The 22,557-nt window shown below is 45.9% G+C and overlaps 1 protein-coding gene across 3 annotated transcripts in view; it reads left to right on the forward strand.

Moving 5' to 3' along the window:
• The window catches only part of OSBPL9 (oxysterol binding protein like 9), a 73,094-nt gene that overhangs the window by 1,348 nt on the left and 49,189 nt on the right, over positions 1 to 22,557 (forward strand). For all 3 annotated transcript variants that reach the window (XM_069981595.1, XM_069981596.1, XM_069981597.1), the window contains exons 2-4: positions 4,892 to 4,942; positions 10,847 to 10,925; positions 19,984 to 20,060. In XM_069981595.1, coding sequence (XP_069837696.1) covers positions 4,892 to 4,942; positions 10,847 to 10,925; positions 19,984 to 20,060 — 207 coding nt within the window. The remainder of the gene's footprint in view (positions 1 to 4,891; positions 4,943 to 10,846; positions 10,926 to 19,983; positions 20,061 to 22,557) is intronic.

The raw sequence follows: 22,557 nt of genomic DNA on the forward strand, positions 1-22,557 counted from the left end.
ATGGATGTAGTAAAGTACAAAAAATACATTCTCGTATGTCCTTCAGAGGGTCTGAAAGGTGAGGAGGAAAGTTTTGCCCGTTGTATAAGTGTCAAAGTCGATTTCAAGTTTCCTTCAAACAAACCCCATTGCCCCATGAGATGATTCAGCGGCCGTCGCATTGTGCAAAAAATCACCCGCAGTTTCCTGTTTTTCAGTAGCACAAAAATGACCTGGTCTCTGTGCATCCATCCTGTTATTCAGCTATTGGGACGTGGAGGCCTCCAGCCATCTCACGTATACATGACGCCTGGTCTGGGCCTCAGTAGGTGTATACAGTGCAGTGTATATGGCCGTCCCATAAAGAATAAGTGATGGCCGTGCACACAGAATGCCTCCATTCAGGGCCAGTTCTTGTCCGTTGTTGGGATCAGTGGGGGTCCCAGTAGTCGACTTTTATCCTATGTAATGGAGATACTATGGTCTGCATAGCGTACAGTATAGTCTACAGCACTGTACTCTGACCCAGGAAGTCTCCCTCACCTTCCATATCATAGCAGATCTACTTCAGGCTGGGGCTTACATCAGGGGACAGGAATGTGGAGGTAATCTCTCTATAGCTGTTACCCCTCTCTCCCCGGACAGAGAGTGCTGCATGTATGTGCCCACATCTGCCCTGCTCATTCCTTCCTACTCCCTGCAGTCTCTGACAGCCCTTTCCCATTCTATCCATTACTGTTATAATGTGCCAGCACTTATACTCAGCTGTTAACACTGCTGTATATAGGGTTCCTGTCACTGTCCTCCTGCACAGCTCTGTGATTCTCACTTTCTGATTGGTCCATGCTGAACACCCCCCTTCCCCATTCCAGTCATGTGACCACACAGACCTCTGACAGCAGCCCTGCTTCTCTATTCTAGCCTGTTGTACTACACTACTGCATTATGGGTATCTGCAGTTCCATCCTGTATCTACAAGCTGCTGCTGTGTTATCAGGGTTATACAGTTACTATACATTATATACCACTTGCTGCTATACTGTACAGTAACTTGTATATCACATATCCAGCTGCTGTGTTATCAGGGTTATACAGTTACTATACATTATATACCACATGCTGCTATACTGTACAGTAACTTGTATATCACATATCCAGCTGCTGTGTTATCAGGGTTATACAGTTACTATACATTGTATACCACATGCTGCTATACTGTACAGTAACTTATATATCACATATCCAGCTGCTGTGTTATCAGGGTTATACAGTTACTATACATTATACACCACATGCTGCTATACTGTAAAGTAACTTATATATCACATATCCAGCTGCTGTGTTATCAGGGTTATACAGTTACTATACATTATACACCACATGCTGCTATACTGTACAGTAACTTATATATCACATATCCAGCTGCTGTTATCAGGGTTATACAGTTACTATACATTATACACCACATGCTGCTATACTGTACAGTAACTTATATATCACATATCCAGCTGCAGTGTTATCAGGGTTATACAGTTACTATACATTATATACCACATGCTGCTATACTGTACAGTAACTTATGTATCATATCCAGCTGCTGTGTTATCAGGGTTATACAGTTACTATACATTATACACCACATGCTGCTATACTGTACAGTAACTTATATATCACATATCCAGCTGCTGTGTTATCAGGGTTATACAGTTACTATACATTATATACCACATGCTGCTATACTGTACAGTAACTTATATATCACATATCCAGCTGCTGCTGTGTTATCAGGGTTATACAGTTACTATACATTATACACCACATGCTGATTGCTATATTGTACATTAACTTATTTTTGGGGAGTGGAACCAATTGTCTGCATTTCAGTGATTTCTTATGGGAAAATTTGCTTTGGTTTAGGAGTAGATTTGGATTACAAGCGCCGTCCCGGAACAAATTATGCTGGTAATCCAAGGCACCACTCTATAGTGCAGACGTGTCAGACATAGTATATAAAAGTCATAGTGCTTATTAACACGTGACAGAACAGTTATGTGCAGGGTTGCAGACCACCACTGTGTCTCGGGTGGTCGGAGCTGCAGGATTACACGCTGTCTGCCGCTGATGGTTCCTCGTACATTATTCATGTCTCTGCTGCTGAATCCATTCCAGAAATCCCTTCCGCTCAGTGTATCCTGTCATGTGCACCCAGTCACATGGTGTTTTTTTGGCCGATGTTCTTGGAAGGGAAATTAATTCACTCATCTTCAATAAATATCTGCGACTTCTATGGAATAGAAAACTGGTGGAAACTGGTTCAGTGATAGAAGACTAAAGTGACTGCCCCTAAAAACGCTACAAGCCGCGGCCCTGTTTAGCAGTGGTTTGTTCCGTTTTTTTGGGGGGAGGTAAATGATAAAATATTTTATAGTTATATTTTGTATACCGTTTTTATGTCCAAAATCTAAAAACGAAACAAAAACAAATCTAACTTTAAAGCGAATGTATCAGTGAATGTATCACTTTTCTGTTATTACCTTGAATAGACCAGCGCCGACACAAGGATGCCAAAGCCACAGTCCATTTTTTTGAACCATGGCCTGGTCCCCGAGCCCCGTCCTGGCCTGATGCGCTAGAGTTGGTCCGTCCCACCCCCAATGGGAGGAAACCCCCTTCCCTCTATGACGTGGCTCCATTGATTCTAATGGGGACAGGGTTTCCTTCTACTGGGGGTGGGACGGCCCAACTCCAGTGCTTTAGGCCAGGACGGTGCTCGGTGATAGACTGGTGCCGTGCATGGGAAACTGGTCGTGGTTCAAAAAAAGGGATGCAGGATCGGCATTCCCTTACTGGCGGCAGTCTGTTCATGGTAAAAAGGAAGTCTCCCTCACCTTCCAAATCATAGCAGATCCACTTCAGGCTGGGGCTTACATCAGGGGACAGGACTGTGGAGGTAATCTCTTCATAGCTGTAACCCCTCTCTCCCCAGACAGAGAGTGCTGCATGTATGTGCCCACATCTGCCCTGCTCATTCCTTCCTGCCCCCTGCAGTCTCTGTCAGCCCTTGTGTTTCCCATCCTCTCCATTACTGTACAGTAACTTATATCATCACAGATTCTGCTGTTTCTGAATGTTTGTTTCATCTGTTTTACATGTTATTCAGAATAATAAATCATTATATTTGGGGTGTGGAACAAATTGTCTGCATTTCAATTATTTCTCATAGGGCACCACTGTGTGTGTGTGTGTGTGTGTGTGTGTGTGTGTATGTATATATATATGCAAAAAAGGGGTCCGTGGAGCCTCAGTTATGAGTCTCAAAACACGGGAATAGCCAGATATCCCTCTCTCCAGAGAAGGAGACTCGTAAATGAGTACTCCATTGGAATTTTTCACTGTTCTCCCTGAGTTCAATGATTGTTGTGTTTTGTTGGTCTATTTATCATTGCCCCAGTAGTCAGAATCCTGCTCCACACTGACGAGGGGCAAATACCTCGAAACTGCAGTCTGTGGATGGATGCCTAGCCTTGGTAACCCTTGTCTTTATGTCGTTATACTCGCCACAGAGTTAGACTTTGACTCACAGGGGCCACCCTGGTGTTTCCCTATTTAGGTCCCAAAGCTCGTAACAGAGTGAGGACCTGAGGGACTACGTATCAGGGTGGTTTGGTGCTCTCCCCACTAGGAGGCACCCCTTGGCAATGGGCTTCCTTCTCTGGAGAGAGGGATATCTGGCTATTCCCGTGTTTTGAGACTCATAACTGAGGCTCCACGGACCCCTTTTTTGCATATTCAAATTTTGTATGGGACAATCAATGGCGACTCGTAAATGAGTACTCCATTGGAATTTTTCACTGTTCTCACTGAGTTCAGTAATTGTTGTGTTTTGTTGAGGTATATATATATATATTAGTAATGAAATCATCCTGAGACAGTGGCTTTCCCAGTAGAGCGGTGTATGAGGGGTTATTAACCTGGGAGCCGGGGGAGACAAGCCATCATGGTAATAGCACATGAAGAATTACAGTGTCGGCTCCTAATCCTGGCATTATGCGCTGATGCATAGTAATGAACCGGCCTGGAACCGGCAATCACAGATTGTATAAATGTTACTTACCAGCGCGCCTCCATTATTATGCATCACTGCTCGACAGATTGAGCATCTAGTGTGAAATAACCCTTAGATGGCACAGACCTGGCCGGCTGCGGGGGCCACTGGACTCCAGTATGATGGAGGGGGTGTCATTAGATAGATAGATAGATAGATAGATAGATCCTTTTCAACCAAATACAGTGCCACCCCTATCACTTCAATGGAACTGAGCTGCGACACCAGATACAACCTGAAGACAAGTGGCGCTGCTTTTGAAATATAGGGGCCATGTTTTTTAAATGCTGGATGACCTCTGTAATGGGGGTTTCCTGGACCCTTTCCCTTATTTACTTGTCCATGTGGAGTGGTCGTTCTATTACCATATTTATGGTGGGCCTCTTGCGGTGGTCGTTCTATTACCATATTTATGGGGGCCCCTTGCGGTGGTCATTCTCTCACCATATTTATGGGGGCCCCTTGCGGTGGTCATTCTCTCACCATATTTATGGGGGCCCCTTGCGGTGGTCGTTCTCTCACCATATTTATGGGGGCCCCTTGCGGTGGTCGTTCTCTCACCATATTTATGGGGGCACATGGGGTGGCAGTTCCGTGTTTTTTAGCCCATATGTTATAACTTTGTGATTCCCATCATGTAGAGTTATTATTTCCTCTGGCGGAGGGCACTTTAAATCTTTTCTAGTTGAGGGGAGAGGACGGCACCATAGCTCTATAATAGAGAAGCCTAATGGATTGTGAGGTTATGAGGCGGCAGCAATGTCATCTCCATACTTAATGGAAATTCTCTTTTCATTTCTTTTGCAGTCAAAGGACAAAATGATGCGAGGCTCCCGGCGTGGCTGCGTCCGTCTCAGGGTAAGTACAGTCACGTATTTCACTGATTTTTCAATGTTATTTCTTCTATATTTTTTGATGAGTCAGGTCTATATTCTTTGTGTCTGTCATGGCCCCTAAACTCTAAGTAGTCTTCTCTGTTCTGCTGATCATCAGTGGAGCCTTTGTGCTATGGACGGCCCCTGAGGATTTACCCCATGAGATTGAGGGGTCTTGGTGTTTGTTTTCTGCTGGGATAACATACAGCCTGACCACCATGATGAACACAGAAAGGGATGAAACTGTGGGGCCAACCTTTGTGCAGTAACATTGTACGCATGGATATTTCCTGTTAGGTGGTCCTCTGAGCGTGTGATATCTAGCACAAAAGCAAGGGTGTTACACAACCAATGTCATTGGTGTCCTACCCAGAAGTGGCCGGTCCTGTAGAGTGAGGGGCGCACTTTGTTTTTTTCCCTTTGTTCAAGAATGGGGAACCTGTGGCCCCTCCTGCTGTTGCAATACTACAAATCCCATCATGCCTGGACAGCCAAAGCATTGATATGATGGGAATTGTAGTATTGCAACAGCTGGAGGGCCGCAGGTTCCCCATCTATGCTCTAGTTACTCAGAATACAGTAAAGGAGTATTGGGAAATTGATTTGCCTCCTAAACACTTTTATTGACATTGAACCTAGTAACAGTGTGTGAAAGCCTTGGGCTGGGTTCACACTGCATTATTATGTGAAATGTGTACATTAGATGGACACACTGCTCCCCATAACTGACAGCTGCATTTAAATGCCTTTGATCGCCCCTCCCTGGTGATCCCTTCTTCTAAGCCGGCAGGGCTTCAGCGTTGGACTGACACTGATCCTGGCTCGGCAGTCAATACATCTGGGCTACAGCAGACAAGGCTAATACAGCACTGTTCTAATGGATCAGTGCTGTTTTATGTATACTGCTCAGATCAGTGTGGTGTATATAGAAGTCCCCTAGGACTATTGTAAATGTAAAAAAATATATATTTTTATTAATAAAAAATCTTTGCGTAATCGTCCAAATTTTTACATTATCACATTCCTGATCATGTACGCTAAACGGCGTAAGTACAAAAAATTGCACATTCTTGGTCACATCAAATCCAGAAAAATTGTAATAAAAAGCGATCAAAAAGTCGCATACTCAAGCAAGGTTAGAAAGTACACATCATGGTTCAAAAAATGACACCTCACACAGCCCCATAGACCAAAGGATAAAAGTGTTATAAGGCTGGGAATAGAGAAATTAAAAAAAAAACAACACTGGGCCAGTTTCACTTTACACCATGTTTGATAAATCTCCCATTTAGTGTTTTTTTTTTTGTTTTTTTTTTAAAGGTTTTAATTTTTTAAAAGCCATCAAATAAAATAAGTTTTGCAAGTCACATATCACTGTATTCGTACTAACTTAAGGAACATTGATAACAAGTCAGTTTTACTGTAGGGCAAATGGCGTAACACCCACCCAATAAAAAAGATTGCATTTTAATTTCAATTGCATTGCGTAAATATTTTTTAGCTGGTTTCGCAGCATATATTATGAAAAATTCAGTCTGTCATTGCAAAGTACAATTAGTGGCGCTTGGGGGTCTTTAGGTGAAAAAATGAAAGCGCTATGGGCTTTTAAACACAAGGGAAAAACGAAAGCGCAAAAGTGAAAATTGTCTCGGTTCTTTAAAGGGATAAGCAGGTATAACAATGTGTTCTCTTTTTGCTGTATACAGGACAGTCCACACATTAGTCACCAGACGCTGTTCTCCAGTGTTGTGAGAGATGGAAGCTGTTAAAGGGGTGATCCAGCGAAAATATTTTTCTTTCAAATCAGCTGATATCAGAAACTTACATAGATTTTTAATTTACTTCTATTAAAAAAATATCCAGTCTTCCCATACTTACCAGCTGCTGTATGTCCTGCAGGAAGTGGTGTATTCTCTCCAGTCTGACACAGTGTCTCTGCTGCCACCTCTGTCCATGTCAGGAACTGTCCACAGCAGGAGAGGTTTTCTATGGGGATTCATAGCAATTCGAGACAGAGTTCCTGCCTCGGCCAGAGGTGTCAGCAGAGAGCACTGTATCAGACTGAAAATAAAACATTTCCTGCAGGACATACAGCAGCTAATAAGTATGGGACGACTTGATATTTTTTAATAGATGTAAATTACAAATCTATATAACTTTCTGATATCAGTTGATTTGAAAGAAAGATTTTCGCTGGACAACCCCTTTAATCCCCTGTGTAGACCCGAGGCCTCTGCCCCTCACTGACCCGGAGAAAGCTGCTAAACCATATACCATGTATTCCCACATAATGCTTTTATATGTTATTATTGGTCACTATATTCTTTACTATAGTAAGTACCATAGGAAAAAAAATCTTTGTTCATCCACCACCGCCAAAAAGTTATATTTGCCAAAATACTGTAGCAGTAAAGAACATTGTAGTATAAAGTAATCCTGCAAAATTACGCAGCTCCATCAGCAAAAACTAAACTATACATAAATATAAATAAGAACACCTATATACCTAGGAATAGAGTTGAGTTTCAGAAACCTCCAATATGTTGGCTCGATGTACCAATAAAGAAAATCGTACAACACCTATATACTACCATGAGCCCTCAATGATTCCAAATCACACAATGTGTAGGAAAATATAACAAAACTTTATTAAATCTATTACAAAGAGCGCTAAAAACAAGACCTGGGAGGCGGGAGACATCACTACTGAGACAAATAGAAGTCTATGTGCATGTAATTAATAAACGTTATAACGAAAAAACATGTAATAACAATAAAGTGCAAGTGCTACACCACAAAATGCCGTAGTACGCTGAACAGAGCAGATGCAAAAAGCCATCCAGTAACACACATGCAAAAAATCACATACATGATATTACATGTCCCAGTCCGCTGGCCTCCCACCTCACTCCAGCGAGTGAGGTGGGAGACTTCTATTTGTCCCAGTAGTGAGGTCTCCCGCCTCCCAGGTCTGGTTTTTAGTGCTCTTTGTGAAAGATTCAATAAAGTTTTCTTATATTTTCCTACACGTCGTGTGATTTGGAATCATTGAGGGATCATGGTACTATATAGGTGTTTTTTTTATACAATATATATTATGCAACGTAATAGCACAGCACTCCTGTAGGTGCTGTGCCCTTAGTTACAATAGATTGCTGTATTACATACTATGATTTGGTGTCCTTACTCCTTGATGTTTCTTATGATGATCTCTAGGTGGCAGCACTTACTCATCTATGTAACACAGCCGCACTTAGTTTCTCCCATAGAGAAAATGTCATTATAGTAACTGAGATGGGATGAGAATACCCCTTTAATTATTTTTATTGTGATGAGAATACCCCTTTAATTATGTTCATTGTGATGAGAATACCCCTTTAATTATTTTTATTGTGATGAGAATACCCCTTTGATGTGAGCGCTTCTGGATGTTGCAGGAAGTTTCTCTGTAGATCTGGAATACACATCCGTATATAAGTTTGTTAGTTTGGGTTCCTTCGTTTTTCCAGTCTCTGTTAGTGGGATTAAAGCGGATCTGTCATCACTTTCATGCTGCCTGAACACAACCGTCTTGATTCATAGCTTCCTCCCTATGTACCAGGGGTAGGGAACCTTTGCCCCTCAGCCAAAGCTTTAGCTCTCAAGGCATGATGGGATTTGTAGTTTAGCAACAGCTGGAGGGCCGAGGTTCCCCATCCCTGGTATATACTGAAACGGAGATCTGTCTGGTCGCCTTAGTTGAAATCTTTGTGAATCATGTGACCCGGATGTATCGGCCATATAGACACTATTTCATAGACAGCAGCACAGACAATGGGGTTTATTGTTGTGTAAGTTAAGGCTTTAATCTCTGGACATGGTTATCGTTTCAGACACTTCTCCATTCACATCCAGAGCTGCATGCAGAATTGTTATATTGAGCTGTAAATTATGGTAATGTGGGGGACAGACTGTCTCATTCCCAATGCATGGGGGAGAAGAACAACTGTCTGTTTTGGGGGAAACCTATATCCACTCTGTATGTGAATGCGGATAAGGAAGCAAATATTACAGAGTAAGGTCAGAAGTTTAGTTTTATTGATGCTGGATCATTAAAGGTTATTGGCCGATCAGAGACTGACCCCATGAGGAGATGGGAGAGAGGTCACGCTGCTTGGCTGTGTTCCCATATTTACGGTTTTGTAGCTTTTCTTTATTTACATGGTACCTAAACTGGTCTGTGATTGGTGTTAACAGGCTTACTGTGCGAGGCTGTGGCGGCCGGGCTCACTTACTGTATGAGGCTGTGGCGGCCAGGCTCACTTACTGTATGAGGCTGTGGCGGCCGGGCTCACTTACTGTATGAGGCTGTGGCGGCCGGGCTCACTTACTGTATGAGACTGTGGCGGCCGGGCTCACTTACTGTATGAGGCTGTGGCGGCCGGGCTCACTTACTGTATGAGGCTGTGGCGGCCGGGCTCACTTACTGTATGAGGCTGTGGCGGCCGGGCTCACTTACTGTATGAGGCTGTGGCGGCCGGGCTCTCTTACTGTATGAGGCTGTGGCGGCCGGGCTCGCTTACTTTATGAGGCTGTGGCGGCCAGGCTCACTTACTGTATGAGGCTGTGGCGGCCGGGCTCTCTTACTGTATGAGGCTGTGGCGGCCGGGCTCGCCTGCTGTATGAGGCTGTGGCGGCCGGGCTCGCCTGCTGTATGAGACTGTGGCGGCCGGGCTCGCCTGCTGTATGAGGCTGTGGCGGCCGGGCTCGCTTACTGTATGAGGCTGTGGCGGCCGGGCTCGCTTACTGTATGAGGCTGTGGCCTGGGTTGGTGTATGAACTATGGCAGCGGGGCTCGCTTACTTATAACGCTATGGCCTCGGTTGGTGTATGAGGCTGTGGCGGCCGGGCTCGCCTGCTGTATGAGGTTGTGGCGGCCTGGCTCGCCTCCTGTATGAGGCTTTGGCGGTCGGGCTCGCCTGCTGTATGAGGCTTTGGCGGTCGGGCTCGCCTGCTGTATGAGGCTGTGGCGGCCGGGCTCGCCTGCTGTATGAGGCTGTGGCCTGGGTTGGTGTATGAACTATGGCAGCGGGGCTCGCTTACTTATAACGCTATGGCCTCGGTTGGTGTATGAGGCTGTGGCGGCCAAGTTCACTTACTGTACGCGGCTTTGGCTGGGCTCGCTTGCCGTGAGTTTTTTTTTTTTTTGTTCTGAAATGCAGATGTGTGAACACAACCTAAGGCTCTCACATTCCGATAAACCATGTGCAAACTACATCACGCACACAGTAGTGGCCACTCGGAGCAGTGTATTCATCAGCATGTGAGATCAGGGCCTGCAGGTTACTCCTTATATACACAGTATATATAAGGACCCATTGTGTATTTGTGTCTTATGTGTCTGTGAGAACTACTTGTATGTCATCCTGGGAGGGTGCACTGTTGCTTTAAGAGCCATATTCTCTGTTTTTTGTGCCCTGCTCTGCAGTTCTTACTGCGCATGCTTTCATTATGACATTTATATAGCTTAATATATGTTACCACCTAGCTTTCCGGGCACCTGACTGGTAAGTCTCCTATCCCAGGAAGGCCAGGAGCTGTGGAAAGTAAGGAGAAACTTTGCTGACATCTTTGGGGTATGATAACTTGTAGATTATATACAGATGCAGCAGCTGTGTTTCCACCATGTTGCGTGCTGTTATCCCAGTGGGGTGGCACTGTGCCAGGACGGTGGTCATGTGTTACACTGCTGCCCGCTGTGGTGTATCAGGAAGCCAGCGAGATAATTACACATTCCTTCCTATCGCTGTCCATCCCCCCCCTCCCCGTACTGCAGTGCTGTAGTAATACCGTATGTACTGCTGATGTCACTGCTACTCCGCTCAGCAATCTACTCTTTGTTCCACAGGGGGCCGTGATCGGGATTGACGACGAGGACGACAGCACCTTCACTATAACCGTCGACCAGAAGACCTTTCATTTTCAGGGTGAGCAATCTCTGCCTGCTTGTATGTGTTGTGTGCAGCGTCTCCTCCCTGCAGCTCCTCGGCTCATGGATCCTCGCTCTGGGATGGGATAGCGTGCTCCGCAACGGATGAGGACGCACCACTCCAGGCATTTCCCATTTTACACGCTGACTCACGGGAGACGCTTGTGCACGGTGGTGGCCGCTTACATCTATCCGCTCGCCTGGGACATGAGGAGCCCGCTGCCCGCGGAGTCTTCGCGAGCGGCCGAAGATACAGCCAGGCTTTTTTTTTTTTTTTTTTTTCTTAATCTCTTATTACTTTACCTGCTGTTGCCTTTTTAAGGTGGAGTTTTACTTGAAGACTTCGAGTGTTTCTTCTTTCTTTCATCCACTCTACCATTTCTCTGCTTTTACTAACCATTTCCGATCATAACTTCACAAACCCAATGCCTTCTGTCACTGCTATGTTTCGGCATTGCATGCTGTGGCTGAACCGTAGAAAGGGTAAGATGTGACTCCTCCTGTAATCTGCACATCGCACCGGCTGAGCTGGCGCCGTGACACCCCCTTGGCATATGATGCCAGCCTGGTACTTTACAATGGCACATCTGTAAAGGCTCTGGATAGTGACTTCTTCATAATGTGAGGTCACTGTGTATGTAGGGATTGGGGGTTCACTTACTTATCTGTGAGCTCAGGATCCAATGTAGCGCGTTGCAGCAATGGTTCTAAGATTTAGCTTTATCCCTTATAAATACCAGTAAATGAACCCCAATCCCTACATACACAGTGCATGCCAGCCCCAGTGCTCTCCGTACATTATTACTGGCTGTACCAATATAATGGGGCGCTCCTGAAGACTGGGTTGGGGGGGGGGTTTCTTTATATTTTTATACTCCAGATGTTGTCATTTTACTGGTGTAAGGTTCTGTTCATATCACTCGATGCATCCCCCCACCCAATTCACCTGCAGAGACCACCTGAGGGTCTGTTTGGCTTCCGTATATAGTGAGTCCTTAGGGCTGGCAGGATGATGGCACACATGAGACGTGTGCAGTGATTGTTTATAGGGGGCCATGCTGCTATGTGAGTATCTTTGCTTTTTACATAGTCTGCGGAGGGCTGTGGTGCATTACGGTAATAGTAATACACTGTGTATAGCCTGGAAAACACTGACAGATAAGTGTTAGTTTACATTTAAAGGGGTACTCCAGCAAAAATCTTTTTCTTGAAAATGGTTGAACTGGTTTCAGAAAGTTATATAGATTTGTAATATACTACTGTCTAAAAAAAAAAAAAACGCAGTGCTTATCAGCCGCTGTATGTCGTGCAGGAAGTGGTGTATTCTCTCCACAGTGCTCTCTGCTGCCACCTCTGTCCATGTCAGGAACTGTCCGGAGCAGGAGAGGTTTTCTATGGGGATTTGCTGCTGCCCTGGACAGTTCCTGACATGGACAGAGGTGGCAGCAGAGAGCACTGTGTCACTGGAGAGAATACACCACTTCCTGCAGGACATAGAGCAGCGGATAAGTACTGGAAGACAAGCTTTTTTAATAGAAATAAATTACAAATCTCTGGCACTTTCTGCTGGACTACTGTTCTTTTAGGTCAACGTAGGGCTGGGCGATTAATCGAATTAATTCGATTAATCGCCCAGACAGTTAGAATCGATTTGATTTTTTGTGAAAATCGTAAATTCGATTTTCACAAAAAATCATTGCGGGCGGCGCGGTAAAGTGTCGGGTCCGGAGAGAGTTGCAGGACGGCGCGGTGAGGTGCAGGGCCGGCGGTCAGGAGAGATGTGGTATCGGCGGCTCCAGCCTCTTCACAGAGCCGCGGCTGACCTCTCCCGCCCCTTACACGTTAGTGCCGCGCTAAGCTGCGTCCCGCTCTCTTCCTGTCACACGTGCAGGTCCCGTTCTGTGGAGGAGGCGGCAGGGATCGCAGCAGAAGGAGAGAACGTCGCTACCCGCTGTACAGCTCCAGGACCCGCAGCGACGTTCTCTCCTTCTGCTGCGATCCCTGCCGCCTCCTCCACAGAACGGGACCTGCACGTGTGACAGGAAGAGAGCGGGACGCAGCTCAGCGCGGCACTAACGTGTAAGGGGCGGGAGAGGTCAGCCGCGGCTCTGTGAAGAGGCTGGAGCCGCCGGTACCACATCTCTCCTGACTGCCGGCCCTGCACCTCACCGCGCAGTCCTGACACTTTACCACGCCTGCCTAGTCCCCCTCAGCTGCCCCATACCCCCACAGTGTCCCCTCAGCTGCCCCATACCCCCTCAGTGTCCCCTCAGCTGCCCCATACCCCCTCAGTGTCCCCTCAGCTGCCCCATACCCCCTCAGCTGCCCCATACCCCCTCAGTGTCCCATCAGCTGCCCCATACCCCCTCAGTGTCCCCTCAGCTGCCCCATACCCCCTCAGTGTCCCCTCAGCTGCCCCATACCCCTGAGTGACCCCCAGCCGGCTTCATATCCCTCAGTGACCCCCAGCCTGCCCCATACCCCTCAGTGACCCCCAGCCTGCCCCATACCCCTCAGTGACCCCCAGCCTGCCTCATACCCCTCAGTAACCCCCAGCCTGCCTCATACCCCTCAGTGACCCCCAGCCTGCCCCATACCCCTGAGTGACCCCCAGCCTGCTTCATATCCCTCAGTGACCCCCAGCCTGCCCCATACCCCTCAGTGACCCCCAGCCTGCCCCATACCCCTCAGTGACCCCCAGCCTGCCTCATACCCCTCAGTGACCCCCAGCCTGCCCCATACCCCTCAGTGTCCCCTCAGCTGCCCCATACCCCTGTGACCCCCAGCCTGCCTCATACCCCTCAGTGACCCCCAGCCTGCCTCATACCCCTCAGTGACCCTTAGCCTGCCCCATACCCCTCAGTGACCCCCAGCCTGCCTCATACCCCTCAGTGACCCCCAGCCTGCCTCATACCCCTCAGTGACCCCCAGCCTGCCTCATACCCCTCAGTGACCCCCAGCCTGCCTCATACCCCTCAGTGACCCCCAGCCTGCCTCATACCCCTCAGTGACCCCCAGCCTGCCCCATACCCCTCAGTGACCCTTAGCCTGCTTCATACCCCTCAGTGACCCCCAGCCTGCCTCATACCCCTCAGTGACCCCCAGCCTGCCCCATACCCACTCAGTGACCCCCAGTCCACCCCATACCCCCTCAGTAGTACTACTACACCCATCATCTATACCTGTACTACTACCACACTCCTCATCTTTACCTGTACTATTACACCCCTTATCCACTATACCCTCACTACTACTCCCTACCTAGATGAAGGCACAAAGAAGATCGCCTATACTATATGGGGGCACAGAGTACATAGGGCACATATTTGGGAAAACTACTTACATGGGGCACACAATGTGTTTGTCTACTACATGGGGGCACAGGGGGAGTACTGTTACACTGGGAAACAATATAGTTGTCTCAAACGTCAATAAAATCGTATCTGATGCTGCAGGGAGAAAAATGTCCTATTTATTTAGCAAAAACAAAAAAATCGAGATTTAAATCGAGAATCGTCCAAAATTTTTTAAAAATCGAGATTTTATTTTTTGGCCATATCGCCCAGCCCTAGGTCAACGAGACACTCTGTACCTCTTATATATCTGTCTGTGCTTACAGGATGGGGGCAGGTGTCAAAAAATCTTTCCCAAGCCCTTGAGTGCTGAATCTCCTCCTTGCTTCCCCTCCCAGCACTATCGCTGCTTGATTGACAGCCAGGGCTCCGCTTCCAGGCCTGTTTCCTGGTCTCATTTCTGAGCTGTGCATACACATTTTCCGCAGGTTTGAGGTTTGGAAACAGGGATGGAAGGGGGGGAGGGAGGAGACGTTACAGCCCTCAGCACCTCAGGAGCTGGGGAACACCTCTCTGACAATCCTGGAAGCACAGACAGATGTATCATCTGGACAGCGTCAGCAGTCTGGAAGGTTATTCGCAGCTGACAGATTACCACACTGACAATAAATGATGTTTCCCGTTTGAACACTTCTATGTTAGCCATGTGAACATGCCCTAAGACTGAAGAACCCAATATCGCCCCCTACTCGCAGTGTGCGGGTTCAGGCTTCCTAAAGCGCTCAATAGTTTGGCCTGTACTCACCTCCTCCCTGATCTCAGCCATTGAGGATCACGCTGTAATGCTGCAGCATAACCATAGAGAATCAGACTCTGGCCACTCTTAAAGGGAAAATAGCCCTGACACCTTTTGAGTGGCTTCATTCAGGAATACCCAGGGTCCTAGGAAACCCATTAGTTATCCAGAAAAAGTGGTCTATAAAGATACTTGGGTTCTCTATATACAGTGTGTATAATATCCCACCTCTGTATACAGTGTGTATAATATATCCCATCTCTATATACAGGGTGTATCACATCCCATCTCTATATACAGGGTGTATAATATCCCATCTCCTATATACAGGGTGTATAATATATCCCATCTCTATATACAGGGTGTATAATATATCCCATCTCTATATACAGTGTGTATAATATCCCACCTCTGTATACAGGATGTATAATATATCCCATCTCTATATACAGGGTGTATAATATATCCCATCTCTATATACAGGGTGTATAATATATCCCATCTCTATATACAGTGTGTATAATATATCCCATCTCTGTATACAGTGTGTATAATATATCCCATCTCTATATACAGTGTGTATAATATATCCCATCTCTATATACAGTGTGTATAATATATCCCATCTCTATATACAGTGTGTATAATATATCCCATCTCTATATACAGTGTGTATAATATCCCACCTCTATATACAGGGTGTATCACATCCCATCTCTATATACAGGGTGTATAATATCCCATCTCCTATATACAGGGTGTATAATATATCCCATCTCTATATACAGGGTGTATAATATATCCCATCTCTGTATACACGGTGTATAATGTATCCCATCTCTGTATACACGGTGTATAATGTATCCCATCTCTGTATACAGGGTGTATAATGTATCCCATCTCTGTATACAGGGTGTATAATGTATCCCATCTCTATCGATTGTTTTAATATTCTGTCTCTCTACGTTCCTCATTGTGCAGCCAGAAGATTGATCGATCGGCCGCCTTATATTAGGATTGCTAAGTAGTTGATTCTTATGTATTTGGGTTACTATAATGAAGCCAGAAGCCAGCGCCATTCATCACCGAGCCATCACTGATTTATTAAAGGGCCCTGTATACAGCCTTATATATAGCCTACATATGGTCTGTAGGGACAGTGTTACAGGTCGTGTTCACACCACGTATTGAGGCAGGGCTGGTGGTAATGATCCTGTGTGATACATAGGCTGACGGCCATGGAAGGTGTACGTTATAACGTAGCCGCTGCTTCTAAGGACAGGTCAGTAGTGATAACACTCAGAGCTTCTCATTTCCAAGGAAGACTAAGTGCTCTGTAACGTCTTCAAGGATTTCCTACAACAGGCTTAACCCATTCACTGCTAGGACAGTGTTCACGCATGACAAACACAAAGGGACAAAATGATAGATCTACATGTTGTATAAAAAAATGCCCCCCAGCACTTAACATTCATGGCACCTTCATGCAACTTTGCTTTGAATTGTAACATCTTAAGGAAAGACTTGACAGGTCGTATTTGTGGTTAAAGGGTTTTTCTGGGGTTAGAAAAACAGATGCTTTCTTTCAAAAACAGCGCCAACCCTGTGCTCAGGATTTGTGCGGTATTACAATGTGGCTCTGAGCTGCAAAATCCCCACATCCAACCTGAGGACAGGGTGGTGCTCTTGGTGGATAAATATATGTCCTGGATAAATATTTATATGTAATGTATAACATCACATGTAAGTTTAGGGTTTGTTCACACTACGGAATCTGTGCAGAATTTTAAACGAAGTTCGCACCGTGGACTCCGCTTGAAGTTCCGCCTGTCCCATTTATTCATTTTGACATGTCAATTCTTTGGGTGGATATTGGAGTGCGCCTGAGACTTCCTATTGAATCAGTGCGAGGTCCACGGCGTGAACCCCGCTTGAAATTCCGCGCTGATTCTGTAGTGTGAACCGGCCCTTTATTCATTTAAATTCCTGCTTGTTTTTGGTTAAGGAGTCCAGTGGGCAGTGTAAACAAACAACAAAAGTGCCAGAAAAAACCTTAGGGGGTCATTAGCCCATTACATTTAAGTTTACCAGGGGTGATCCGGGGCCCAGTGGGCAGTGTCACTCAAGAATAGGACCGCCCACTGGACTCCTAAGCACTCCTAAGTTAAACTCCAGTTTTACTGAATATTTTGGCACAAAGATAAACCTCAGTTTTCTCCGCTCATATAACATGGTGGTGATTAGAGATGAGCAAACCTGGAGCATGCTGGAGTCAATCCGAACTTTCGGCATGTGATTATCGGTGGCTGCTGAACTTGGATAAAGCCCTAAGGCTATGTGGAAATCATGGATATAGTCATTGGCTGTATCCATGTTTTCCAGACAACCTTAGAGCTTTATCCAAGTTCAGCAGCCGTTGCTAATCAAATACTGAACGTTCGGGTTCGGATCAACTCAAGCCCGAACCCGGTTCACTCATCTCTAGTGGTGATGGATATGGATGCTGATAGACTATATAGCATTTTCAGGGTGACAGGCTCCCTTTAAGTCTTCTTGAATCGGAGCCTTAGATGTGCAAAATTTCCTATTAACATAAGTTTAGGTTCTGCAGAGTTCATACATGACACCTCTGTATATGTGTACATGTACATAACCTGATCTATTCAGCAGAACAAAGTATATACCAAAGAGTGAGCAGATGGGGAAGGAGGGGATTACTTGTGTAGCTGCTCATCGGACTTATTTCTATAGTAGAATAAACAGCCTCCATATGCAGCATCCTCTCTGATGTGTGTGAGGAGGGGGATAACATGAAGAAAAGTTCCTGCATCCTCCCTGGGGGTCACTGGAGGTTTTACAGGAGGGGAGATGATGATGCTACAGGACAGGAGATGGCGGTACAGGAGGGGAGGTGATGGTACAGGAGGGGAGATGGCGGTACAGGAGGGGAGGTGATGATGCTACAGGACAGGAGATGGCGGTACAGGAGGGGAGGTGATGGTACAGGAGGGGAGATGGCGGTACAGGAGGGGAGGTGATGATGCTACAGGACAGGAGATGGCGGTACAGGAGGGGAGGTGATGGTACAGGAGGGGAGATGGCGGTACAGGAGGGGAGGTGATGATGCTACAGGACAGGAGATGGCGGTACAGGAGGGAAGGTGATGGTACAGGAGGGAAGATGGCAGTACAGGAGGGGAGATGATGATGCTACAGGAGGGGGGATGGCGGTACAGGAGGGGAGAGGATGGTGATGATGATGGTACAGGAGGGAAGATGATGATGATGGTACAGGAGGGAAGATGATGATGATGGTACAGGAGGGAAGGTGATGATGATGGTACAGGAAGGGAGATGATAATACAAGGCTGTGATTGGTTGGGGGGTGATGACCTAATACTAGTCCTCTAGAGCAGATTGACCACAGTCGAACATTCACAGCATTTCCCTCCAGTGCTATAGCCTCAGGCCACTTTCCCAACACAAGATTTAGATCTGTATTTTGGACCAATATATATATTGGACATAATACAGGTATGTGAAAAGTTTAATTTTAAGTGTCATTTTACATTTAAAGGGACTCTATCAGCTGTTTATCAAGTTCAGAGCTTCAGACATGGCCAGATATGGCAATACCGTGTTCAGTACCTGTCTCCTAGCTGTTAGTTTTTAAATTTTTAGTGTCTTAGAGGCTGAGCTGCAGCATGCTCACGTTTTCCCTCCTCCACTCCTTCCTGCCCTGTGTGATTGATGTACAAGGCTCCATGCTAGAGGCCAAACCCCCTGTACATCAGGGGTGTCAAACTCAGGCCCTCCAGCTGTTGCAAAACTACAATTCCCATCATGCTTGGACAGCCAAAGCTAAAACTTTGGCTTTCCAGGCATGATGGGAATTGTAGTTTTGTAACAGCTGGAGGACCTGACTTTGACACGTGTGCTGTACATCAATCGTGCAGGGCATGAAGGGGTGGAGGAGGCGAGCATACTGCTGCTCAACCCGGCCTCTACCACCCTTGAGCCTAGAAGGAAAACATGATTTTAGAACTTTGCAGACAGCCATCTGCCAAGAGACAGGCATTGAATGCCGTATTGCTCAATGACTGCAGCTCTGAGTAAGAGAGAACTGACAGATTCCCTATAATTTGTACAAAACAAGAAGACGTCCTCCATATGGTTTCACTTTCCAAAGATACCTAACTTCCTAGATAGAGAGGTGCTGCTGTGAGTAGTGTCAGGGTGGTATGTCCATATACCTGAGCTGAACGAGACAGATTGCACAAGATAAGGTTCCATATACCCGATGCTCTAGAACAGCGATAGGGAACCTTCGGCCTTCCAGCTGTGCAGGCATGATGGGAGTTGTACTTTTTCAACAGCTTGAAGCGCCAGAGGTTCCCCATCCCTGCTCTAGAACATGATGTTCTAGAGAACAGGCATCAGACTATAAACCCTTCCAGCTTTTTCAGAACTATAACTCCAATCATGCCTGGACCAGCATTATGGGAATTGTAGTTTTACAGCAGCTGGAGGCCCACAGATCCCCCATCCCTGGCTCAGTCATCTTACAGGTGACAATAGAGAAGGCAGCATGGCGGCGGTCAGGATTACCCATAGTCCATCTTTCTATACTATAAGTTTACAGGAAGCTCATGTGACCTGGTGTCTGCTGTCTGCTGATGAAACATTGCAGCGCTTCGCCCTTGCTCATTATACATTCGTTTATAAGCCTTGTTTTTCAGCCTGCACTATATAAAGGTGATGCTGTATAAGTGGTTAGGATGAGCGTGCACTGAGGGACCTGGAGGTGGCACACAGAGTATTGCATCATCCAGACGGCGCTCATAGACCTCATTTTCTTCAGCTCTTGAGAAGGGGATACAACTAGTATGAGAAGGCAGTGATATGTAAAGCCGGGGGCCCCTGAGAGGTCACTCCTTCATCTCTTCTCTTTTTCTTTCCTTCTTGCAGCCCGAGATGCAGATGAACGAGAAAAGTGGATTCATGCGTTAGAGGAGACCATCCTGCGTCACACCCTGCAGCTACAGGTGAGGACTGATACTGTATTTTAGTCTGTATTTAATACTGTATTAGGGAGCGATCACACCTACAGGATCCGCAGCAGATCCGCAGCAGATTTCATGGAGCAGATTTGATGCTGTGTTCAGTTATTTTAATGAAATATGCGTACTTTAAGGGTACGTTCACACTTACCGGATCCGCAGCTGATTTTCTTCTGCGGATCCGGTAAGTGTGAACGTACCCTTAAAGTGTACCTGTCACTTTTCAGAAATCAATAACTATCAATAGTACAAGTGATTATAAGAAACTCTGTAATAGGTTTCAGTAAGCAAAAGAGTTTCCTTCTGTCCTCAAAAAGCTGTTTTCCAGCCCCCCCCGCGCACACATACACTTCTGAAGAAGCAGGATTTCTGTGTCCATTATGGTCTGTGGAAAGGGGAGGGGCCGAGGGGGATGAGTGAGTATGGAGAGGAGAAAAGGCAGCCCTGCACAGCACAACATCCTGCAATCCTCCCAGATAAGCACTGGCCTTTCAGCCCGTTTGTGTCCAGACAGTCTGCAAACTGCATGGGCTGGCTCACTCCTCTTCTTGCTCACTCATCCCCCTCGGCCCCTACCCCTTCCATAGGTTATAATGGACTGAGTAAACTTGTCCTTACTTTTCTCCTCTGTAATGTAGTCGACTTTGCCTGATAATGAGCAAAAAAAAAAGTGTGTGTGTGTGTGTGTGTGTAAGGGGGGGGGGGGAGGCTGGGAAAAAGCTTTTTGAGTACAGAAAGAATCTTCTCTCTACCTAATAAAACCTATTACAGGGTTTCTTAAAATCACTAGTAATATGGATTTCTGCAAAATAAAAATGACAGATTACACTTTAGTGACTTCCTTAAAGGGATATTGCATCTTGAGCAGATAAAGTTTGCTCCATGTACAAAGAACTGTACGGTTTCTAATATATTTTATCAATTCCTCATAGACTTTATTTGCAGTGATTCAATGTAAACTTTTTGCTATATTAACACGGTAAAAAAAATCGACATACGGATGTAATTTTGAGTAAAGAGAAAACCAATGTGATCAGGTAAAAAAAAACAAAAAAAAAACACAAAACTTCCATATTTTGTGTAAATAATGATGGTTTTCATTATAGGGACGGTCCTAATCCATTACGCCATTAATCAAATACATCCTATCCAGGATTAGAAAAACATGGCTCCTTTCATGCAGAAACAGCGCCCCCCTGTCCTCTGGTTGTGTGTGGTGTTACAACTCCAAACTGAGGACAGAAGTGGTACTTTAACTCCATTAAATTTAATGGACTGAATGTAGTCCCCTAGTGACTGTTTGGTGCCTTTTTCCTAAATGTGTACTGCTTGTGTGGTGGCCTGAATAGCTGGGTAGTCATCACACGACCATGGGCAGATTTATCTCCTCTGGAAGGAAAGGGTTTAGGACACTGACCGAGCTTGACAATCATGAAACGTTAATTCCGAAAATATATTAAATCTTTGTAGTTTATTCTTCCTCAATGAATGAACTTTATATATGGCAGCTGCTTCTCTGTTGTCCGGCTATAATGTCTGTCTGTGCCTCATGTATATATTCGTCTTCATGCAATTATCTTTGTTTTCTTTTTCTTTTTTTTCCAATATGTGGTCTCTCATTTAGAGTTCATTTTGGTAAAGATCTCTGTGTTAACCCACTCCTCTCTGTTCTCATTGCTTTTGCTTTGATCGTATTAAAGTGGTAGTCTGGTAAACAATAATTATTTTTTTTTAATTAGTTGGTTTCAGAAAGTTATAATTTACTTCCATTTAAAGCCTTCCACTACTTATCAGCTGCTGTATGTCCTGCAGTAAGTGGTGTATTCTTTTCAGTGTGACACAGTGCTCTCTGCTGCCACCTCTGTCCATGTCAGGAACTGTCCAGAGCAGCAGCAAATCCCCATAGAATACAATACACCACTTCCTGCAGGACATGCAGCAGCTGATAAGTACTGGAAGACTGGAGATTTTTGGAAGTGAATTACAAATCTGTATAACTTTCTGACACCAACTGATCTGAAAACTTTTTTTTTTTTCTTTCTCCCGGAGTACCCCTTTAATGCTGCCAAGTAGGGCTGGGCGATTAATCGAATTAATTCGATTAATCGCCCAGACAGTTAGAATCGATTTGATTTTTTGTGAAAATCGTAAATTCGATTTTCACAAAAAATCATTGCGGGCGGCGCGGTAAAGTGTCGGGTCCGGAGAGAGTTGCAGGACGGCGCGGTGAGGTGCAGGGCCGGCAGTCAGGAGAGATGTGGTACCGGCGGCTCCAGCCTCTTCACAGAGCCGCGGCTGACCTCTCCCGCCCCTTACACGTTAGTGCCGCGCTGAGCTGCGTCCCGCTCTCTTCCTGTCACACGTGCAGGTCCTGTTCTGTGGAGGAGGCGGCAGGGATCGCAGCAGAAGGAGAGAACGTCGCTGCCCGCTGTACAGCTCCAGGACCCGCAGCGACGTTCTCTCCTTCTGCTGCGATCCCTGC

This window comes from Dendropsophus ebraccatus, chromosome 8, assembly GCF_027789765.1.
Source record: "Dendropsophus ebraccatus isolate aDenEbr1 chromosome 8, aDenEbr1.pat, whole genome shotgun sequence".
Lineage (NCBI taxonomy): Eukaryota > Metazoa > Chordata > Amphibia > Anura > Hylidae > Dendropsophus > Dendropsophus ebraccatus.